At 40.9% G+C, this 25,299-nt stretch overlaps 1 protein-coding gene across 1 annotated transcript in view; it reads right to left on the minus strand.

The window, feature by feature from the left end:
- Positions 1–25,299, minus strand: part of PHEX (phosphate regulating endopeptidase homolog X-linked) — a 215,977-nt gene that overhangs the window by 129,962 nt on the left and 60,716 nt on the right. Inside the window, 3 exon segments of the mRNA XM_027607309.2 lie at positions 18,719–18,738; positions 18,741–18,846; positions 21,053–21,146. Coding sequence (XP_027463110.2) covers positions 18,719–18,738; positions 18,741–18,846; positions 21,053–21,146 — 220 coding nt within the window.

Here is a 25,299-nt window from a genome sequence, read left to right on the forward strand (position 1 = left end):
GATGATTTTGCCGAAATTAACTTGTAAAAGAACTCTATGTAGTTGGTTTGAAGGCAAGCGCTTATAAGGTTGGGCATCTAACACTCAGATAGAAACTAACCCAAACGTTTTTCAAGTTCTTGTGATCGGGGAAAACATTCAGTATTAAAGCTTATTTAAGATTTTTGGTTTAATTAAATGGACGTATCATCAGAGTCACCAGCATAAAATATAAAACTTATCCTGCCTATGTTTACTAAAAGTTGAACAAATTCATGTTCTCTCATTTACATTTACCAGGAAAAAAACTTAAAATAATGGCTGACTTTGTCTAATGCCTCATGAAGTTTGTTGGGTAATCTAAACAGAAGTGTTAAGAACAAGTAAATTAAACTGATGTAAATAAGACAAAAAGGGTTGTAGGTATATTTTTAAATAGCTTCCAAAAGCTACCAAAAGCTTTGGTAACCTGAAACTTTAAAGTTTTAGTAAGTTAAATGATAAGTTAAATTCATTTAACATCTAGATCATTTTCAAGTAAGATAAAACAATGAAGCCTTAAGTACTAAACCTAGGTTTACCTAACTTTTGTCTTATGACAGAGAAACTAAAGATAAATTTGGGTCTGTTAGTAAACATGTTTTGTGCCTTATTGAAAGACTGTACTATAAAGAAGTGCATGTTTCTAGAAATTATAAAATTTATTCATAAATTTGTCGATCTAAAGACTACTAGTATAACAAACAGTTCACAATAGCTTACTACTTAGTTTTCACTACAAATTAAGGTTTCTAAGAATTTCTAGGACTTCTAATAGACATAATTATAACTGCTGGAGATAATAAAGGGGACAACCCTGTATGCAAGCAAAATAAGATGTGTGTTTTTGGTAAGTAGTATAAGGAAAAGAAATACATTTTTGTTGAGGGGAAAAAAAAATTTTTTTTGTCCTAAAGTGAGGCTGGTTATTTAAAGAGGGAAAGTAGGACAAAATCTGAATGCAAAGAAGAAAGTTGTGAAAAGTTCATGGAAAAAAAAATTTGGAAAGAAATTTTATGTGTGGTTGGTACTGGCTAAGATTAGGATAAATTTAAGTAAATGGGTTTTAATATCAAAAATAAACCGGTGCAAAATTAAAATTTTGTCCTTGTTAAAAGGACAAAGTTTTCCTGAACTACCGGTCTGCTCTTAATAAGAAACTGTAAAGCAAACTTTTTCTTTGCCTTTAATGTTATCTGCCTAGGGGCACCTGGGTGGCTCAGTTGGTTGAGCAAATGCCTGGCTCGGGTCATGATCCTGGGGTACTGGGATCAAGCCCCACGTCCTGCTCCCTGCTCAGCGGAGAGCCTGCTTCTCCCTCTGACCTTCTCCCCTCTCATGCTCTCTCTCAAATAAATAAAATCTTAAAAAAATAAATAAATTTATCTGCCTAGAGAACTAAGATTATGTGTTTTGTCAAAATAATTTCCTATGCTTATCAAGCCTTTGATTACTTAAGAAAACTGAGTCTTAATGTATAAAGAGCTAAATTTTGCCCACAACTACGTAACAGTCTGCATTTGCCTTTGCAATCTTTTTATTGTCACTTTGGTTAAATGGATAATTATATATTGTTTCATAATAATCTGTGATCCTATTTAATCAAATGTACAAACACTTTAATATTTTTTGACATGCTTTCCAAAGTCAAATTCTAAAATAAAGTCTTCTGGCCACAATCTGGGGTATTACAAAGAGCCCAAAGAACGTTTCAAAGATTTTGTGAGACATTAATCAGGCTTATTTGGTATGTTAAATTACATGAGAAGCATTGTCAAATAAGTGGTACTAAACCCTCTTAGATTTTATTTGTGTAGATGTGTTATTAAGAGAAGTGTTCTAAAAATGGTATGAAACTCCTGGAAATTTGATGTCCTGGTATGTTATTATCTTAAAGTGTTGCGTGTCACAGACATAACCAAATTTCCTTGTCAATTGCATTGTAAAGAACTCTAATCAGATCTCTGACCATGGATATTTTTCTATCATTTAGTTACTGATTTACTCTGATGTTGTTACTAATGTGCTTCACCTACACTGAGACTCATAAAAAGAAGTCTGAGGACAAGTTTCTGATAAGCTTAAGATCACAAAACCTAACGATGTAAAAATTTCCAGAACTAATGGAAAAACTGGATTTAAGCAGAACAGTAATTAATAACATGGCACTGAATGAGCTGAGGCGGGTAACTAATTTTTATGACTTTGTTTAAAGCATTGCTGACTTTCCGTGGGGAAGCTGGTGCTAAATCATTGGAGACGACCTGCTTCTGGGTTGGGGTTTTGCACATCGCAGAGCAGCCCCCTTGCTGCGATCTATTGAAAGTCAGTCAGCCGTTGACACAAGGGTTTGTAAAAAACAAATAAATAAATAAAAACAATAGAATAATTCATTTAAAAGAAAGTAAATAAAATATAAACATTGCTGACTTTTAAAAAAAAAAAATGCTTTGTTTTCCCAGATCTGAGGAAACTCTTCTCTTAAGCTAACTGACTTACAGCAGTTTGATAAAATACACCTTTGTCAACAAAATGAAACATTTATCTTTTTCTGCCTACCTAATCCCTCCAGAATTCAGCAGCTCAGGGAGTATTCCTATATTTTCATGGCAACATATTTACATAAGGTCAATAAGAATCCATTCTCCTTACGACATGACATAATTGGAAACATTGGTTATATTACCTGGGCTTTGACTGGAATGTCATATTTGAGAGAGACATGCATAGACTCAGATATGACCAGACAGCTTTAAGGAACTAAGGTTGACTTTATTGAATCAATAAAGCCCTTCGGGAAATGTCCGCCTAATACCTAGCTTACTAGGTGAATAAAGAAGGTCACTTCCTGGCAGGTACAAAAACCTCGAGATATTTGGGGGACCTCAAGAAGAGAGGAATTAACCTAAATCTATAGTCATTGCAGACGAAGTCTGATGGCAAGTATTTGGCTTGGCTTCTGGTCTCAAAAGGCTGTTAAAAGTTCAACCCCCTGGTGTCTGAGTAATTCCAGATTCCCACAAAATATGGATTCATTTTCCACTCCAGCTGCATTGGCCAAGCAGCTGCCAAGAACAAAGGCTGCATCTTCCGATACCTGGCAAACAAGTGCAGTACTGCCTCAAGAAGTGATTCCTTCTCTGAGATGCCCACAAGTACTTTTGGGCAGAAGCTTCCAGACCAAGTCAAGGAGCACCTGTCCTTCTCTGAGACTGGAGAGACTGCATGAAAGAATCTGGATGCCAGGAAGGAGGCAATGGTTTGGGCGGAAGTGGCTGCTAAGATTGCTAGGAAGCTAGAGAAACAGGAGAAGAAATGCGTGAAGAAAGCAAGCAACAGCCAGCTGCCAGCACCCTCAGGTCTTCAGAAACCAGCAGCAGTACCCCTGAGGAGTGTGAGAAGACAGGTGAAAGGCCCAAAAGAAAGCAAAAGCAGGGGCGCCTGGGTGGCTCAGTCGTTAAACGTCTGCCTTCGGCTCAGGTCATGATCTCAGGGTCCTGGGATCGAGCCCCGCATCGGGCTCCCTGCTCGGCAGGAAGCCTGCTTCTCCCTCTCCCACTCCCCCTGCTTGTGTTCCTTCTCTCGCTTTGTCTCTCTCTGTCAAATAAATAAAATAAAAATCTTTAATAAATAAATAAAATAAAAAGAAAGCAAAAGTCCCAGAAGGTTCCTCAGGACAAAGGAATGGAAATCCCATCTGTCTCTGTCTCTTTCTCCAAACCCAAGAAAAAGAAATCTGTTTCCAGGGAGAACATGGTCAGTGGTGATCTTGAAGAGAAGGCTGGAAGGGCAAGTCTTCCCAAGAGGAAGAAATCTTTCCCTGAAGAGGAACCAGTTAATGATCCTCAAGAGGCAGGAAGCAGGAGTGTCCCCAGGAAAAAGAAAAAATTCTCTTCCAAGGAGGAGCTGCTCAGCAGCACACCTGACGAGGCTCCTAGCAACAAGAGCCACAGCTCCAAGAAAAAGAAAAAGTTCCAGAAGCTATCCCTGGAAGATCCTAATAGACACTTCCCTGGTGGGGACATAATCCATGGTGACCTTCCCAACCCAATCCATCCCTTAGAGCCCAATAAAAACAAATTCACAGAGAAAAATAATAATAAAATGTAAAAAGTCCTGGGGTGCCTGGGTGGCTCTGTCGGTTAAGCATTCAACTATTGAATTCAGTTCAGGTCATGATCTTAGGGTCACGGGATCGAGCCCCGCGTCAGGCTCCGCAGTGTGCTTAGAATCTGCTTAAGATTCTCTCTCTTCCCCTTGGCCCCTCCCCCCCCCCAAAAAAGTCGTATAGTCAACTACTATTCTTGCTGCACTTATGTAAATGATCACGCCAAGGTTTTTTGAAACTAGGCTTTTCACAAACAAATATTAATTAGACTATCTTTGGTAAACACGAGGGTGATTATATAGAGAAAATATGTTTCAATAACACTTTTGAATAAATATTAAACTCTAATATTGTTCATTATAAACTCACCTAGGTCCTGATTCCTTCTAGTTTCCTCCAATGCCTGGCTACAACTCTCCAGACTAATGTTTTCAATTTTTCTCCCATCTTTCTGAGTTGGATTCATTTGAAAACTAAAATTGCCCTTTCTCCTAAAACCCTGCCAACAAATATGAATGACTTGATGTAAACTTCAGAGAAATCTCCAAAATCTCACAACAGGCAACCTTCACACCTGTTGCTCTATGGGCCTTTCAAAAGATCACAAGACATTCAAACTACAGACTAGAAAAATCAGACTACCACTGCCTGCTCTCACTCTATCTAAAGATGCTTCAAGCTTAACATCTAGAAATCATCTCAACTAGCTATCCTCACACTCAAGTGATTTCTAATTTGATCCAATCATTAACCACTGTCTTTGTACCCATACAAATGCCTCTTGTTTAATACCTGATGGCTTGAACCATGGGCCCAACTTTGAGAACACAGCTGTATCACTGCCTCCTAAAATGAGTTTAATTTAACTGACCTATTGTCAGGAGTATTCAACAAGATGGAACAACCTACCAACTCAATTTTTACTGTGTGAAACTTAAGGGAAGTTTTAGAGGAGGAAACCATAGGGGCCAAGGGCAGGCAGCCCCAAGATGGCCCACTCTGGCATGAACATTATTTTGAGTCAAAAGCAATCGAAACCTAGCACAAACAGGGAAAGCTCTTTATCTCTCCCCTGGACTGCCTGCTTAAACCAAGGAGACAGCTGTTCACAGAGATTCTCCCTTACTTAAGAAATTTATCTGCATAATGGGGCAAGCTTTGTTATCCAAACATCTTCCCTCACCTTCCCGCAAATGGTCTCCCTTCCCTTTGTACCCTCAGACCCCACCCCACTCCTGAGCTCATATAAGCCTCGTGTTGCTTGACTGTCTTTGGATTTTCATGGCTTTATGGATTCCCCATACTTATGAACATAAATTTGATGTATTGCTGTTAACCTATCTCATGTCAATTTGATTTGCAGTCCAACAAGAAGGACCTTAAAGGGCAGAGGAAATTCTTGCTCCCTGACATAAGCAAACTTAAGTGTTCTACAAATTTTAAATTATTAGTTTTATGATTTCATAGCTCCTGTGATATGTTTTTCAGATATTTCACATATAGCAGATGCTCAATAAATACAAGTTGATTTAAATATTTGTTATTTATACTGTAACTATTCATTAAAATGAGTTTGAATTGGCTCCTGGTAAAAATAGAACAATGGGATGAAAATAAGTAGTAAAGAAGAGACCCATATTGAGATGGGAGAAGGGGTTAAGCCGGAAAAACTAAGGATGGTTAGAAAATGCTGAGGTTTCTGGCAGCCAAGCAAGCTAATAAAACAAATCATACCAGTTTGTTGGGATTAACAAACTTGCATAGCTATTAAATATGTTGGCAAAAGAAAAAAAGATTATCAAGTTATTAGGGCCACAGACATGCTATAAAGCATATTGGTTGGTGGTGCAAGAGTTTTGCACGTCCTTTTATCAAAAACCTTAAGACTCGGGTGGAGATAATAAGGAGTAAGATCTTATTTACTAGATATGAACAGAAAGACTGTGTTCAAATTTTATAACTTGTCTTTTCCTGTTTCCTACTTTCCCGCTTTAAGAGGGAATGAAGCAGAGACTAGAATAATATTTAGAAATCAACCAGTCTCATGATGGTCTAAACTTCGGCTGTGGGTAAACTTCCCCAGCAAGGAACTGCCTGGTCACTTCTAAAATTCAGCTCTGTTGGAAGGTGTAAATGCTCTTTTTCAGTGAATGAATTTTTAGTACAGGGTCTTCTCAGTCCACAGGTCTGATCAGATCTGATTGACAAGACTGTGGCCGATAATGAGGGGCAAAGGCAACAGTGTCCAATGTTATCCAAGACCAACAAGAAAGATGGGCCAAATGTGTCATGATCGTGGTAACACACTCAAAGCCAGAGGTAAGGGCAGTGTCCACACTTTTTTCAAAAGAATTCCCTATGAGCTATCTAAATTACTTGTTTTGCTAGATTTCATTTTGCCAAAGGTTGCTTAAAAAGAGCTGTCAGGACTGGGGTCAGATGATGAGCTTTGCTGTAACAAGATTTAGCCCATAGAGAGTTGTGAAACCCGGATCTGTTCTAGGAATTATATTTGGCTCCTTGAGCTGTTTCCTGAGACTCTCCTACGAGCCAGGTTTAGCATTAAATGATAGGGCAGGTTCCAGAATGTTGCCACAACACCAGTATTAAAAGGACCTTTTCCCAAGTGAAAGCTACTATAGTGGGTATGTATGGAGGATAAGGAACAGCAATAACCCTCAGGCACCTCCCTCACTCTCACTCTTTAGAAATTAGAAAGAAGAGATTTCAAGGAAGGAGAGCAGCCACAGTCTATGCCAGGACTTTGATGGTATGAATTCCGTCATTAGGATTCATCCTAGGCATGTAGCTAATAGTATACTATACAGTATACTGTATAATAACAGTACCTCACAAGCACTGGGCACTTACTACGCACCAGGCGTTGCGCTAAGTCTTCTAGGTGGATTACCTCGCTCAGTCCTCCCCACAAACCTTAAGTAGTCTTTGTATCCCTATCTGTGATTCGCTGTAAGGATGGCTTTAATTCTACACCCCTTCCTTTGTCCACACCCTCTGCTGTGTGACTCTCACTACAAATGCAGGCTCTGTTTCACCAGTCTGTGAATCCGGACTGGCCCTGCAGCTTGCTTTGGCCAACAGAATGTAGACCTGACATCGTGCCAGTTCTGAGCCTGGGCCTCAGGAGTCCTCACATGTTCCTGCTTGCTCACTTGCACCCCTGCCATTGCTATGAGAACACACCCAGGCCGGCCAGCTAAAGGAAGTCATCCCGATCACCTCTGCCAAAGCCAGCCTAGACCAGCCAAACCCCAGACATGTGAGAAGCCAAAAGTAACCAAGAGCCAAAGTAACCAGAGCTGCCCAGGGGACCACAGGCTGACTACAGATGTATGTGCAATAATTGCTCATTGGGGAAGGCCGCTGAGGTTTTGTGATTGATCATTACACAGCATTACTGTAGCAGAACCTGGTGCACCATTTATAAACAGGAAGACAGAGGCACAAAGATGGTAACTAACTGGCCCCCACTGGTAAGAGTACATACAGCTGGGTTCTGAGCTGCTAATGCAACTTTGCAGGAAATTGGATGTAATTTCTATATAAGGCCAGTAGTTTATAACTATATTAAAAAGCCTTTTAAAAGTCAAATCATTTTGGTTTGCCTTAATTCAGACAGGTCTTCAGCAAAGAACCAAAGGAACTAATCTTGACATGACAGCTGATACCACAGAAACGGACATGGTAGCCAGAGAGAACTGCCTTGCTTTCCAAGACTTGTGTTGAAGGGAACTTTATCTTTATCTGTACAATGGCTGTACTGAGAGCAACCCTCGTGAGTAGCAGGAACTGCAAGGGACGAAGAACCCCTCAGTATAAGGGCATCGCTATAATGTGTAACACTGACTTTCATGTGACTTCTGCCGCCAACATTAGAGTTACATCTCATTTACTCAACCACTGAGAGAAACAGTGAGCAGGGGAATTGGAGAACTTCAATATTAATGGCAGTACATCAATTCAATTATCTTGGCTCACTAATGAGGTGAACTCCTAGTGTATGGAAGTTGCAAGTTCAAACTCCACCACTACAATTGGACCCAGGTGGGTATTTCGGTCTCTGGCACCAGCTACAGCAGTATGGGCTGGAAGGAGAAACCCGTTTTGGGGATAAGAATTACTACCGGAATTGGTCACACAGAACGGCTCAGAAAATTGAAAGATACTGTAGGTCATCTATGGCATTACTTGGGGACATGCACAATGTCTTTACCAGAAAGGGAAAAAGAAAGAAGCTACCAGAGTGCAGGTGAAATTATTGAATTGTTTTACACAGGAAATAAAGTCTTAATTCTTCACTGAATAAGGTCTAAATCTGACATGTAATTAAAGATTTGTTCCTAAAGAGGAATTAACCTTCTGCACACAGAATGTTTTAATGTATAAGAGACTTTAGTATATGTGTCTTTTAATAATGTAGTAATTTTTTTTGTTTTTTGTTGTAGTTGTTGTTGTTTTAGATTTATTTATTTGACAGAGAGATAGAGAGCACAAGTAGAGCAGCAGGCAGAGGGAGAGGGAGAAGCAGGTTCCCCACTGAGCAGGGAGCCCGACACGGGGCTCGATCCCAGGATCCTGGGATCACAACCTGAGCCGAAGGCAGATGCTTAGACTGAGCCACTCAGGCACCCCAGTAATGTAGTAATGTTTTAAAAATTTAGTAATGTTTTAATGTATAAGTGACTTTAGCTTTGATTTGAGAATTGACCAAGACTCTTTTCTTGACCAAATCTTAGGTTCCTCTTTAGCCCTCTTGACTAGGCCTTGACCTTGGCCCCCATCCTGTCCTTGCCAAGCCTGCATAGACCAGTGTTATTAGCAAGAATCCCGCTCATTCGGTTTTTTGTTTTTAAGATTTATTTATTTGACAGAGAGAGAGACAACAAAAGAGAGAACACAAGCAGGGGGAGTGGGAGAGGGAGAAGCAGGCTTCCTGCTGAGCAGGGGGCCCAATGCAGGGCTTGATCCCAGGACCCTGGGATCATGACCTGAGCCAAAGGCAGACGCTTATGAATGAGCCACCCAGGCGCCCCCAAGAATCCCGGTCAGTGGTTTAGAGAGAATCCCCTACCCTCGATATCAGAGCACCCTCTGTATCTGATCAGATCTCCCCCTCCCCAGCCCTTGCTATCTGAACACACCTGGCTTGCCTTCAGCAAAAGCCCTCTCACCCCTAAGGTCTCTTCTTAGCAATTTTCATCCACTGACTCCATTGCTCTTCTTGTTGGACATAAATCCCCACTGGTCTTTGCTCTATTCAGAGCTGAGCCCAATCTTTCTCACCTACTAGTCCTTGCATTTTCTGCAATAGTACTGAATAAAGTCTTCTTTACCATTTTAACAAGTATCAGAATAATTTTTTTAACAGGATTTACCCTATAACAAAAACATAGAAATATGAGGTACTAGCAAAAACATGGCTATTCATAGAGCTGAGATACATGAATATATTATGTAGAGTTTGGGGACACAGCGACTGTAATGAAATTAAATGATATGGTTTCATACAGAAGAACTGAGCACAGCCAAAATGTTCAAATGGGAAACCAACTTCACTGAATTTTCCAGAAACTACAGTTAAAGCTGAAAGATTTTTTTTTTTTGCATTAACACTTAATAGAAAATTGTTCCTCAGTATACATGTTCACATTTCTGCTTGGTAACTAAAGAATTATGAACATTTTTAAAAAAATTATGAACATTTTTTGATGAGAAAGCTTACAGAGCCTTAGGTCACTATTCCAAACATCAGAGATCACTCCTCAGAATGATATATGGGAAAACACTGGAAATTGAGCTCAGTGTGTAGACTGGGCCAAAGAATATACCTAGAAAAGTTGCTCTTGGATGAAATCTCTGATAGCATCTGAATCAGCTCATTTCTTATTATTTTCCTCTTTCTTCTGAAAATTATATGGACATGAAAATGTGATGTCAACTGGTTGGACTTGAATTAAGCTTTTACTGTATCTTTAAAATATTGAAGTACTAGAAGCAAAATCTATCCAATTATTTCCTATCTCTAAAACACTAAGCAATAAACATGTGCCTTTTATTTTTATAAGATCTTAATATTAGAATAAGTAATATCCTGATAAGGGTGAATTAATTATAAAACAAGCCACTTAGAAGTCTCCTCACTGGGGCGCCTGGGTGGCTCAGTCAGTTAAGCGTCTGACTCATGATTTCTGCTCAGATCATGATCTCATGGGTCATGAGATTGAGCCCCATGTTGGGGCTCAATGCTCAGCAGGGAGTCTGCTTGAAGATTCTTCTCACTCCTCTACCTCTGCCCCTTCCCACTCACATGTTCACTCTTTCTAAAATAAATCTTAAAAAAAAAAAAAAAGTCTCCTCATTATGACTGGTTTCCTCATTCCAGACATAAAATCAGTGAAGATTCGAGTGTTTTTTGTTTTGTTTTGTTTTTTTCAGTGAGAAGCAAGGAAATAAAGCACTAGTTTAAAGCTGATTGTCTGGGCAGGAACCCCACCTAAACCATTTTTAAGCTGTCTGATCTTGGGATTACTTAAACTGTTGGAGCCTCAGTTTGCTCATCTGGAAGATGGGGGGCAGTAAAAGCAGATATAGGACCATTATGTGTATTAAATGAGTTAACACATTAAAAGCACTTAGAAGAATACCGGACATCCAGTTAAACTTCAATAAAAGTTAGATACTTTATTTTTTTTTTTAAAGGTTGGGGTTTCTTTTTTTTTTAAGATTTTATATTATTCATTGAACACAGGAAATAGAGAGAGAAAGCATGAGCAGGGAGAGAGGCAGAGGGAGAGGCTAGGGATACGCCGGCTCCTCGCTGAGCCATGAGCCCGATGTGGGGCTCGATCCCAGGTCACCTGGGATCATGACCTGAGCCGAAGGCAGACGCTTAACCATCTGAGCCACCCAGGTTTGCCCCTAGATACTTTATTATTATTGCCAGATTATTAAAGCATAAACCCCTTACCACAGCAGTCATACTAGGCTCATGCTGACCATCCCTTCCCTTCCTGGCTATCGTTAGTATCTTCACCTACCCTCCATGGATGTGGATACTTACCTGGGGGCTATTTACTGATATATTTTAGATAAAAATTATCATCAATATAAAAAAGGAAGGGGCACCTGGCTGCTTAGTTGGTAGAGTAATGCAACTCTTGATCTCCAGGGTCTTGAGTTCAAGCCTCCACATTAGGGGTAGAGTTTACTTTAAAAATAGTATAGAGGGCCTGGGTGGATCAGTTGGTTGGGCATCCGACTCTTGATTTCGGCTCAGGGTCCTGGGATCAAGCCCCACATCAGGCTCTGTGCTCAGCACGGAGTCTGCCCTGTCCCTCTCCCCCTGCTCCTCCTCCTGCTCACACGCTCCTGCATGCACGTGTGTGCGTGCTCTCTCAAAATAATTTTTAATAATTTAATAAAAAGAAAATGGAAAAGCAAAATATCAAGTAATACTTTAGACATCCTTCCTCCCTCCCACACACACACCCCTAATCTTCTCCTGTCATTCAGTTCATGTGCATACAGATCAGAGTTTGTTACCATGGGACAAGAGCATCATCTCTATTATAGCAACAATACATCATGTATTCTGTGAGGAGTCCCACTGTCATATCCTGTGTATAACTTTCCACAAAAGCAACTTTTTAAATGTTTGGCTAATATGCTGTATTTTTAAATAAGATTTGAAAAAATTAAAGAAGGTCTCTAATAAACAAGGTCCTGTTTTTAGTTCTGAAGACTGAGGAGAGAGAGAGAAGTTAGTGTAAAAGACACAAAATGGTATCCCCAGAACATATTTCATTTGGTCTCCAAAGTATTGACCAAGATTTAAAATATGGGAGATTTCACATAAAAGTCCCTATTTCTGACTTCTCTCAAAAAACAAAGAAACACAGTTTCATACACACACACACCCCAGAAACCTAGCAAGGCAGGTATCCTGCATGAATACAGCCTGAGCTGAACCCTGAATAGCATATTCATTCTTATTCACCACCACTGTGTCCCAGACACCAAGTTCCAGAGGCAGTTACCTCTCATCATTGCACTTGCCCTGGCTTTTGCTGATACCTAGCCAGCTTTACTTCTGTATGTTATTTAATGTTACTGCCTGTGAGGGTATTTGATCTTGCAACCCCTGGCTTTCAGCTTGACCAAGTCCTTTGCAACTGCAAGGAACTGAATGCCTTTAACTTGTAGACTCCACTCCCTCCAGGTCTTTGAGCCAATTAGAAGCAAGATTCCCAAGTGCTAACAGCAGAGTAGCATCTGGAATTTATCTCCTCTATGCTGGTACTCCAGGGAACCTGAAACATCCTCACCAAGTAGCAGCGACTCCTAACTCCAATCCTGGTTCCCAAGCCATGAACCTGGTATAGCTTGAGGAGTCCTTCCCTCTGATATTAGAGCCCTCCATTGAAACCCCAATGGTCAGGGACCGATGACCCTGCCCTCCCTAAACCTGGCTTTGAGCACCCTCTCACGCAAGGACTAATCCCCAGCACATTGAACTCAATGGATCCCTCTTCAATTCTTTAAATGGTCACTGTGCAATATGGTAACTGCATGTCCAAAATGGTAGCCACAGTGGCAAAAGAACACTTGAAACATGCTAATCTGAAGTGAGATATCCCATAAGTATAAAAATGCACATGAGATTTCAAAGACTTAGTTTGAAATAAAGCATATAAACTAACTACATTAATAATTTTATATTTATTACTTGTTGAAATAATTTTGGATATATTTAGTTGAACAAAATATAAAAATTAATTTCACCTGTTTCCTTTTACTTTTTTTTTTTAGACTTTATTTACTTATTTGACAGAGAGAGCGAGTGCGCACAAGTAGGCAGAGCGGCAGGCAGAGTGGAGAGAGGGAGAAGCAGGCTCCCCAAGGAGCAGGGAGCCTGATGCGGGGCTTGATCCCAGGACCCTGGGATCATGACCCGAGCTGAAGGCAGACACTTAACAGACTGAGCCACCCAGGTGTCCCTTCCTTTTACTTTTTTAATGAGGCTGCTAGAAAATGTAAAATTACCTATGTGACTCATATTCAAGTTCTTTTGGATAATACCACTCTAGGTAACAAAGACAACTACTGTCCGAAGAGTTCTGCAACTATTCTCACTCCACTGGCCTGTCCTGCAGCCAGTCCCACATGGGTTAAGGCCCTGTCCCACTATCAAAAGGCACAAGATTCTTCCATATGCCTCTTTAGGGGGCTTTGCGTTGAAGAATTCTCCTTTTTTACATGCTATTCCCTCCCATTTCTAATCAAATCTGTAAAACTCCCATAGTTATGTGTAAGTGAATTCGTATGAATGTATATGTGAGTTGTGAGTGTGTGTGTGTGGGTGTGTGTGTGCGCGCGCGAGCGCGCGCGCGGTGCACATGCACGCTTGCCTATGGGAAGTGGAAAAGAAATAGCAACTTGGAATTGGGTTTTGCCCAGCGAAAAGGAAGAGAACCCTGGTTGGGTGGGGGGCTTTCTCCTCTACAAAGGAAACCTCAAAGGGAACTGCTCTCTCCTACCCTCTTAACAAAGGATGCCGAACAGAGGTAGGGTGGGCCAAATCCACCACTGAGAGACTACAGAAACAGATACTGAGGAGAAGCAGGAAGTCCCTTGGAAGAACCTAAGTACCAGCTGTCAAAGGAAAACTAATCAGTTTGTGGGGGGAAAAAATAAGAAGCCTGGAGGCCCCCACCACAGGGTTTGACAAAGTCCATTTAAACCACTGGAACAAGGAAATTTTCAGTGATGTGAAAAACTGAAGCAGTTATTTGCACTAATGCAACAGGCTTTGGTAAACAAAGTACTGATGTCTGAGTCAACAGCCTACCCTGCTCACATGAATGGCCAGGGTTGGGATTCCGGTGGCAACCGTTTGCAAGGAAATGAATGACGCATAGGCCTTGCTACTCCAACTGTGGTCCCTGGACCAGCAGCATCAGCACCACTTGGGAACTTGTTATGCACGTTCTTGGGTCCTAAACCAGACCTAAGTTAAAAATATCCTGGGTAAAATGCAATGAGATTTTGCATTTTTACAAGAAGATCCTCATTTGATCTGTGTACACATAAAGTTTGACAATTACCTGAAATCTAACCCTCTGAATGTATTCATCTGCTTAGCAATCTTTTTTGTAAATAAAACAATGGCAGCCATCCTGTCGGAGTTAGAGTCTCTGAATTTGTCCCACTGGGGTTCTTTCTGGTTTTCTTTTTCTTTGGGCTGTAGTTAATAATACAGAATGTTTTCAAGTAAAATCAGTGGTTCCCAGGTGGTTCTTGGATGAGAGCCCTGCAACAAGGCTATAAAAAGCCAGATATTTCTCTTATAAGTTTCCAACTTAAGTATTCCCTGAGGCAAATAGCTTCGGCTTAAGGGAGGAAAACAATTTATGTAAAATAGATGAGTATCTGTGTAGCTATCCCACTACCTCCAAGTCCATGTATATCAAAATAAGGGGGCAAACTACCAAAATCAACTTTAGATTATTACACCCTAACACATGAAAAGGGGACTTTCACACTTCACACCAAAACTGAGAAAAACAAATTAATCCACATACCTTTCATATTACTTAAAATTCTTCTACTGCCAAAAAAAAAAAAATGAAAAACAAAAACTCTGTTATGCCTTAGTTGTTTTTATATCCTTCCCAAAGCTTATAATGTTACCACTGTGATTATCTGATAAATTCTCAATCCATTTACTCTAAGCAAGGAGTGAAAGAAAACACACAATGGGAATATTGAGCATCCTGAAATAAGACATTAATCTCCAGTGGAATTAATTGCAAGAAGGGGACCTGCAGGTTCAAATATAGTCTCAAACTTGGCAGAAAAATCCCAAAGTATCCAAAAAAAAAAAAAAAAATTCCAGGTAAATATACTTAGATTTAAGGTATCCAAGGCAAACGTCAGCAAATATATAGTTATGTGGTACCTACTGTAGAGGCCAAGGGCTAACTGCCCCAAGATGGGCCACAATGGCAAGATTATTTGAGTCAAAGCAAACAAATCCCAGTAGATTCAGAAAGTTCCCTACCTCCCCCTTTAGCTGCCTACATTACTTTGGAAAGGATCTCACCTGTGCCTGAGAAGAGCGCTATTAACAGAAGAGTCCTCTGTACTTAAGTAATCTATGTGCATCGCAGGGCCAGCTTTTGTTTTCCAAACATCTCCTCTCACCTTCCTGCAAATGGTCCTCCTCCCCTTTGTGTCCTCACAACCCTCCCCTTCTCCTGAGCTCAGGAGCTCATGTAAGGCTCATGGGCCAGTCTTTTAAAATTTCAGGTCTTTGTGGATTCTCCCTATGCACAAAGCTAAATTGGTTTTGTCCTGTTGATTCTGTCTCATACCAATTTGATTCTTTATCCAACTAAAAAGACCTTGAGGGAGCCTGGGTGGTTCAGTCAGTTAATAGCAGACTCTTGAATTTGGCTCAGGTCATGATCTCAGGGTCATGAGATCTAGCCCTGCGACGGGCTCCCTGCTCAGTGTGGAGTCTGCTTTAGATTCTCTCCTTCTCCTCTGCCCCTTCCCCTGCTCATGTGCACACATGCTCTCTCTCTCTCTGAAATAATCTTTAAAAAAAAAAAAAAAAAAAAAGGACCTTGAAGGGCATAGGAAATTCTTCCTCCCCAACAGTATTAACACATAATACCAAAGTTCATACTATGTAGCAGCACATAATACCAACCATTTGAATTATCGTGATGTAACAGACTTTACGTGTTTGCCTTTAAAATCAGTGTTTGTTGAGCACCTGCATCCAAGCTGCTCATATATTTTTTTCATATATTATCTGAATGACTACAACGGATCGTTACTAGTGAAATATACCTAAAATATACCTCTTGGGCATACTGATTATTTGGGACTATTTTTGAGAAGCTACAGACATAGAGGACCCTCTCAAACCAGAGTTGAAGTTAGCCTTTTATGAGAGAAATTAACATTTAGGAGGGGAAATCTCCATTGTAAGGGTATCTTCCTCCCTGTATCAGGAAAAGGAGGATGACTCTCAACTCTAGAAACTGTGATCAATGGAGAAGAGCATGGACTTAAATCTGCATAATAACCTTACCTTTTGTCTACTGTGCTTTTCCTGGTAACCTCCAGGAAATAGTGGTCTGCCCACCCCTGTGCCCACATCTTCTCATCTTCTTTTCTTTAGCTGGGGATGGTAATTAAGGTGGTAGCCTGGGCCATTCTGGGAGTTCCTCAGTTTTCCTGGGTCTCTCCCTTGTATACAGGAGGTATGTGCCTTATTAAACTTGTTTGTTTTTCTCTCACTAATCTTTAGCACTGTGGGATCTCAAGAACCTAGAAGGGTAGAGGGAAATTATTTTTCCTCCCTTACATTAGTTAATTGTGCCTAGATATTTTGCTTCATGACATCTGTAAAGCATAATTCATCACAAAGAAAATACACACCAAAAAATCCCCACCATGGCTAAATTCAAATTTCTAATTCAAAATACACCCTTTCCTCCAATGCAGCTGAAACAAATGAAGAAGAACACACTGGGAAGGTGAGGAGTCTTTCAGTTCATGACCTCCAACCTCATCTACACCATTACTGCCTCCGGGTAACCATGTTTCCTCAGTTTACTCACTCTCCCACTCCCCTGGACAACCGTTTCACACCTCTCCTCTCTCTTCCAACCTTGAACCCCAACCTCTGTCCTCAAGCCAAGACTCATACCCTACTGCCTCCTTGACATCTTCAACTGGAAGTCTGATAACCTCTCAAGTTCAACATGGTCACAACTAACTTCCTGATCTCTCCCAATTCCAAATCTAATTTCCCACAGAATTCTTCTTCTCAGTTAACAGCAACTTCATGCTTCCACTGAAATAAGATTCAAAGCTCTCACTCTCAGATTCCTCACTGAATCTGTCAGCAAAATATGTTGGTTCTACTTCAGAATCCAACCCCTTTTCACAACTTCCCCTGCTACCACCTGGTCCAAGCCACCATCATCTCTCACCTGGTCCCTCCAATGGTCTTTTTTTTTTTTTTTAAAGTAGGCTCCACATCCAAGCCTGGAGTCCAACACAGGGCTTGAACTCACAACCCTGAGATCAAGACCTGAGCTGAGATCAAGAGTTGGACACTTAACTGACTGAGCCCCCCAGGCACCCCTTTCTTTCAATAGTCTTCTAATTAGTCTCCCTGATTCTGTCCTTGATTCCCTCCAGTCTCTTCTCAACCCAGCAGCAGGGTGATCCTTTCAACGTAAGTCAGGTCACATCAGGCCTTCGCTCAAAAGCCTACATTAGCTCCCCACGGCACTCAGGATTAAAAGTCCACAATGGCCCATAAGGCCTTACAAAATGCCATCATCCCTATTACTGCTCTGACTGCAGCACCTACTTCTTACCCTCACTCCGCTCCAGCCACATGGACCTCCCTTTTATTACTTGAGCGCTCCAGGACCATCCCAGCCATAGTACTTTTTGCACTAGCTATTCCTTCGGCCTGGAACACTCTTCCCCCAGATAGCTGTCATGTCTTGATTCTCTCACATCCTTCAAATCTTTGCCAAATGTCATCCTCACAGTGAGGCTTTCCTTCACCACCCTATTTAATCCTATAACCCGCCCCACACACCCTCACCTTACAGCACTCCCAATTCCTTTCTACCCTGATCTCCTTTTTCTTTTCTCCAGGGTCCTTACCATCTTCCAACATACTTGTATGTCCCCCCCACCCATTAGAATGTCAGTCATCGAGGTCAGGGATCTTTTTTCTGTTCTCTGCTGTGTCCAAGTGCCTGGAACAGTGCCTGGCATATAAGAGGTGTTCAACATGTATTTGTTGAGTAAATGAAGAAACTAAACCTCATGTTTTATTAGCGATGGATCTGGCTGGGCCATTAATGCCATTACAGCAACTACAAATTACTACAGATCATAGGTACAGGAAAGCTCATTACGCTGCTCATTCCATTTTTGTATATGCTTAGGAATTTCCAAAATAAAAGAATTTTTTAGGTTAACAACAAAAAACAGACACCACAGTACGTCTCAGAAATAAATGTCACACTTCTGAAGTTTCCAGAAAACAACATAAGTAGGAAAAAAACCCTGCATTTCTATTTCTAAACCATTTAATCGTTGTTAAATATATACAAATCTCTTCGTCTCTGGGTCTCCAGCTTCCTCATCTCTAAAACAAAGAGGACCGACTAAAAGACCTCTACTTTTTGTAATTACAACATTCTAATACCTAATCATAAAATTATCTAGGCCCTCTTTGTTCCTAAGCGTCGACTTTACACATTTAACTTCTACAGGAGAAATTCAGACTCTGGTTGACATGATTTCATGCTTCTTTTCTCACTTCTAACTGGTCTTAATTTTCACGACTATATTCTAGGTTTGAGTTTGTAGTTAATACTGTACTGCAGGAATTCCTCTCTGAAGCCGAACAATTATCTATCTAGATTCATCGCTTCCAGAGCTGGAGGGCTGCTATGGGCCTGCTGGCCACGGCCACGTCAGACCTGGCAGACTGCCATGGTTCTTAACCAGCTGGGAAGCAGCACTTACCATCTCCTTCTTGTCTTCTGGAAGTGTACATCCACAAACATTTTCCCAACAACATAAGGGAGGGCGCTTTCGATAAAGTTTACACATTTGTCCCATTGAGGCAACAAAGTTGTTGTCCCCTGAATTACCTGTGGGAGATAATGATCTAGATTGAGGTCACTTGGATAAAACCTTGGCTGAAAAAAAATTCACACAACCTGAAGAAAACAGGCTACAAAACATTGCACCCCCCCAACCCAATACATGGGTCCGATGGTAGAGCTGACAGTGAAAATTAGATGAAAAAATAAATTCTGCTCGTTCCTAGTTAGACTTAAACTGAATGAAAATATTTTAACAGTAAAATGATGTATTTATCCTTTCCTTATCAATTTTCCCCATTTAATGAAAGATTAGGACAATGGCACAGCTTTTCTGCAGTTAGCAGGGAAATGAGTGGATGCTGTCCTGTCCAAGTGTCTAGATAGCCTCTAATATCTATTGGGAACTGTAAGCTGTACTAGGAAAAGTCTAATATCAGCGGATGATCACAGTTCCTGCCCAGCGAGGGTTTTCCTTACTCTGGGTAGTACACTCACAAGTCCAAAGACAACATGGCCCACCGGGAAAAACCCAAGAAGCATATTTACATCGTATCGTAGCAAAGGACACACCCATAACCAAATAAAAAACAGAAGAAAACGTTTTTTCCCATCTGTCCCAATTAAGCCATTACAAGAAAACATTTACAAACAAGTAAGGAGGTTCCAAAGCAGGACTTGGAAGGCTCAAAGGTTTACTCTTGGTGATGAAAGCAAAGAAACAAATAGTGGTTTAAAATGCCCTTGGAGGATGGAAGTTCAGCGCTCAAAACGCAAACCGAAGGCAAGTAGCAAGGCAGGGTGGCCCTGCAGCATGGTGGAGGAGCCGCTTGAACCACGGGAGACCCAGGCTCCTGACACAGCACACATGGGCTTGATGCTTAGATTCATCTCTTTTTCCTTCCCCCTGCTTTCTGGCAACACAACCCCTCGCAGACGGAAGGAATCAATGTATTTTTTTAAATCTCTAGAGAAAGGGATCCTACAACTGTCTTTGGCAACTCGATGTTATATTTAGCACTTTACACTCAAGAAACATCCCCTCATACCTAACCCTCCAATTTTCAACACGCTACTTCTTATACCAGTCTCTCTTATTCTCTTCACAGTAGGAATTGAAAGCAGCTGAGTACTATCTTTTATGTGATCCCACAAGGAGTATAAAAATATACACACATACATATAAATATAAATATATATATAACATGGATATATGATACATATGCACATAATATAAATATATATTTATATGTATAAAAAATCCTACTTGTTTTGTAACTTAACCCTTCAATATGACCTCAATAAATATAGCTGTTTTATAGTGTTCTCTATAAAAAACTCAATAATCTAGTGACTTTGAGAGCCAAAAAGTATCCAAAATAACTGTGTTACTGCTCAACCAGTAATGACCCACCAAAAAATTCCATACTCATCTGTTTCTCTAGTAACCGAAACATCTGTTAAATGAAAGCACTGTTATAAAATGTGTCCATTCACTTCTAATTGAGAGAAAAATAAATTTAAAATACCTTTTTAAAAGTCACAAAATATTTAAAATGCAAAAAAAACACCAAACAGAAATCATTAGGTCCTTATTAATGGGAAAATTATTCAGAAAGCTTGTGAAACAAAGGCAAAAATAACACCTGTGTAAGTGAGGGAGTGAAGCTAAAATCAAAGAACCAGGTGAGCGGGAAAGAAGCAAAGTGTTTCAGGCAGTTGAGTCCAGGTTCCCGGAGGAGACTAGATTTAGGCCTCTATGGCCTAGCAAAATTGGAATAAAACTAAAGACTGAATGAAAGTCAAGATAAAGACAAAAATTCTATCCCTAAATTAAAGATGAAACTTTACCATCTAAAACGTATACTAGGCATATTTTGAATATTCTGAATACTGAAAATGAAAAAATAGTTACAAATATATCACCAAGATACATTAAAACTGTAATTACAGTGACCCAGTTAAGAACACTGGGGGAAAACGGGAATAAGTTGATAAGATGGAGTGAAAACAATATGACAGTCCCAAATACTGCCCCAAATATCTTTATATGGCCTCATCAAATACAGCTTGAGTGTAGTTTACAGTACATAAGGTTTCACTTAATAAATTTTTTTAAAAAGTAGAGTCTGGGCTGCAAAACTCCCTCTGTCCCATCCCTAAAGATGATTTTTATTGGATTAGTTAGTAAACAGACAGTTTCGGCATGTAAAGTTATCCAGTGATGTAACACTGCAATCTTCTTCAAACTTACCCGTGAGAATTCGAGCCACCTATACTGAAAACGCCTGCTAAGGTTTGGAATTCTGGAATAAACCATCCTCCACACCAAATAGTTGGCAATGGTCCTGTTAGCAGAGAGAAATGCACAATTTATTACAATTAGGTTGATACCTGATACTCTGCAGAACACCTTGGGGAAAACTGCTGGCTAAGCTCCATGGAGGGACCTCTTGCTTATACAAAACTGTAGAACTTGCACTTGAGAAATGACATAAGATGACACAATGCCAATAAGCTCAACCAAAACCGGCTTGCTTTTCACCACTTAATACAGATAGATGAAATGAAGATTCTAGCCTGAGGCCTCAGCGTCAGCATTTTGCTTTCCCTCTCAGGGCATGGAATCCACAGTTGCCTAGCCCTTTCTGTCTAGAAACTGTCCATACCCTGGAATTATTAGATGACTTCATAAAACGCAGATGAACTCTTACTTTTGGGAAAGAACAGCAATATATTGGCCAATACCAATTATTTAGATTTGCACCTTCGTTCTATACTTACATGAGCTTGTCACTTAAGCTTGCTGATTTTATCTTTTCTTGTCATTCAACAAGGATGATCCCTACCTTATAGGTTTACTGTGAGGTTAAAATAAATAACGACACCCTTAATAAAGAGTAAATTCCAGACTTTTTATTGTCATTAACTTCCAAACATATGAACAAGCCCATACACTCATGGAGTGCCTATAACAGATATTTTTAAAAATCCCTTACATTTTGTTAACTGTTGCCTTTCTCTTTAAGTAAAAGATGCCCTGACCTCAGAAGGATGTATCATCTAATTTCTAACTCAATAGTGATGATGAATTTTTAATGACCCATCCCCTCCCAGTTGTGCCATTACTATGGTGACTAATAACACACATTCCTGAGATGGCTATTGGGTCATCCAGCCATGTAAGATCCACGTGACATGATGATGGTATCTGGCCCATTAAGAACAACCAACTCTCATTTGCATGGCACTCTAACCCATTCATAGAATGTTCCTTTTATTATTATTATTATTATTATTTGAGAGAGAGAGAGCATGAGCAGGGGGAGCAGCAGAGGGAGAAGGAGAAATAGACCCCCCCCGAGCGGGGAGCCCGATGCAGGACTCGATCCCAGGACCCTGGAATCACCAGGACCTGAGCTGAAGGCAGACGCTTAACTGACTGAGCCACCCAGGTGCCCCTGTTCCTATTTCAAAACACTGTGAACATACCCTTGTCAGTTGTGGTTAGACCACCATTGTGTTTTACCTTGTCACCTGGCTGACCAAGATGACATACTAGACTGGCAAAAGGGTCACTTCTGTCATTTTCCTGATGTTCACTGTGTTCTGACATTATTAGTAATAGCTTCAATTCCTGTTTCTCTACAAGAATTTTTTAAGCCACTCGTCCATTCTGTGGGGGTTAAGCCACTTAAAACAATTCATTAATCTACAGGTATGTAGTAAATGGCTTGAGATTATTTTCTCAGTGTACCAACTGAAAACAAACCAGTGAGGGTGACAGTGCCCTCCCCCTCATGAGTGCCACGCAGATCAAATGAAGGGTCCGTGGCCATCTATATAGGACTCAACCAAGCCTAATTCTCTTTTCAGTGGAAAAAAAATGAAGATACATAAAAATTCTCTTTCTTCTCAGACCCAGTGGACCATATTGAGGTATGCACACTTCCCCTCAGAGACCACCACTCTCAGCAGCAAAGTCCAGCCCTCTTTTCAGGCTACTATAATAAATACATAGTTGTTGGTCATTCCTTTGGATCTTCTCAGTTCATATTTCTACTCTTGAGCCAGAAGTGCTCGCTGAGCACTTCCTGTTGGACAACCATCATTCCAGGTGCCCTGAGTACCGTAAAGAAATAGGAGTCCAGCACCTACAGAGAACTTAGAGTCTCATTGGGGCACACAGAACTTCAGATTTCCGCTTGCTCGTATAATTGGGTTTTTTACTTGAAGAAATACATTTTAAGTATATGAAAGGAAGTACATTGTAAGTACTTTCTTTCACTCATTCAGCACATCCTGACCACCCAGATATGTGCTACTACTTCTAGGTGCCAGGGAGATGGAAGGTGAGAAAGATATAGTCCTTGATCTCCTGGAGCTTTGAGCTGAGCAGGGGAAACAAGGTAAGTGCATAAATAACAACTTGGTGGACCCTAGCACCCAAAAAGCCCATGCTGGACACTTCATTAGAAGGAGCACATACCTCAAACTGAGCGATAAGATTCAGCCTCATGAGAGGAACACGGATGGAGCTAGGCCTAAAGAATGGAAGGTTTAATGGGTGTGAGGCAAGAATATGAAGTCTGGACAAGCTAATTAGGAAAAGCTAATGCAGGGAATGCCTGGGTGGCTCTGTCAGTTAAGCGTCTGCCTTCAGCTCAGGTCATGATCCCAGGGTCCTGGGAGAGAGTCCCACATCGGGATCCCTGCTCAGCGGGGAGTCTGCTTCTCCCTCTTCCCCCCCCCCCCCCCCCACTCATGCTCACTCTCTAGCTCTCTCTCTCAAATAAATAAAATCTTAAAAAAAAAAAAAAAAAAAAAGGAATAGCTTGTGTACTGGAGAAGATGGTGAGTGGGGTCATCCCTTTACAGAGATAGGCAGAAAGTTCGGCCACAGAGAAGATGATGCAGGTAGCTATCAGGGCCCAGTGTCTAGAGAGTCAAAGGAGGCGAGCCTGACCCTAATGCAAGGTCTGTATGTTCTTCAACCTTTAAAATATGGCTTCCTAGGTTTGAGGAGCTGTGGTGGAGCCACACGTGCAGTTTAGAAGACGGTCCATGGCCAGCAGATACGCTTCCAGAAGTTCAAAAGGTATTCCCTCAAGGGCACGGTGATAAACCAGACTCCCTGGGGAAGTTGTCAGGATGGGGCTGACGGTGGTGGTTGACAGTGGGTGATGGAAGAGGCAGTGCAGTGCAAGTATGCTGGGTTTGAAGAAGGGTGGGCACCCCCACTACAAGAGAAGGGTTACTGTGCCTGTCTCACATATAAACTTGAGGCCCAGAACCATTAAGTAACTCCTCATGACCACATAGTCAGTGCACCTCCAAATTGGTAGGAGCACTCGAGGAGTTTTAAAAGTCCAGATAAAGGGCCCAAGGCCACTCCAAAGCAATGACATCAGAATCTCTAGGGTGGGATCCAGCATAAATACTGTTTTTAAATTTCCCCCAGCTAAGTCCAAGGTGCAAACGAGATGGAGAACCAGTGTAATAAGCGATGGAGGCTAGACCAGACGGAAGTGGGTCTAACTCTAAAGGCTCTGTGCTTTTCCCCATGCTACACGGTGATAAATTAATGCCTCTAATTCAGCAGAGATTTCCTGGCCAGTCCGAAGACCCCAAACGCTTCGCAGTCTGTGGGTACGAAGAAAGAAGAGTGTGTGACGCCTTCATGGGCAAGGCATTACTAAGACGATAGCAAAACAAGACCTCTGAGAGCTGGAAGAAGGAATGCAGGGAAGCTCACGCAGCAAGACAATGGCACTGATGAGCAGCTCCAGTGGCTTATAAATATACTGACAGAACGCTGGGGAGTCCAGCTTTGGAGCGCTAATACTACCACGCCAGAAACAGATCTGACCGTAATGAGTGAATCACTGCCACTTAAATGCTCAGATATATCAAAAAACAAAAATCATATTCAGCAACAGTCCTTGAAAATAACACATATCTTTTTTTTTTTTCCAAAAAGCATTTTCAGCAGTATGGTAATTTCCCCAAATGGCAATAAATAAAGCAGAGGAAAGCAAAACATCTTAGGAGAGAACCCACCATTTAAAGAGCAACATGAAATCATTTCCCAAAGCCTCTGACTGGGAAGATTTTTTTTTTTTTTTTTTTAAAGAAGCCCTTGCTGCCCCTTGTCAATTAGTGACAGCTTACATTTGTTTGTATTCAAGAGATCATTAAGTGCCTTTTCTGATCCTCATGATGATGTGATGGGATGGTTATTATTATCCTTATTATCAGATGAAGAAAACAAAGGTCAGAGTTCAAGGGACTTGCAAGTATGTGGCAAATCCAGAACTAACCGCTGGTCTTCAGATTCCAGAGCTTGCATATGCTCTTCTAAGTCAAAGTACCTGAGGAAAGCCAGACAGGTTCTTCTCAAAGGTTCTCAAAGCCAAAGAGATCTTCCTAAGTCAGTCCTAGAGCCTGCTAAAAGGTACACCTAAGGCACGGGTTCCCAAAGTGTGTCCCCGGACCAGCAGC

This window comes from Zalophus californianus, chromosome X (assembly GCF_009762305.2).
Source record: "Zalophus californianus isolate mZalCal1 chromosome X, mZalCal1.pri.v2, whole genome shotgun sequence".
NCBI classification, from domain to species: Eukaryota; Metazoa; Chordata; class Mammalia; order Carnivora; family Otariidae; genus Zalophus; species Zalophus californianus.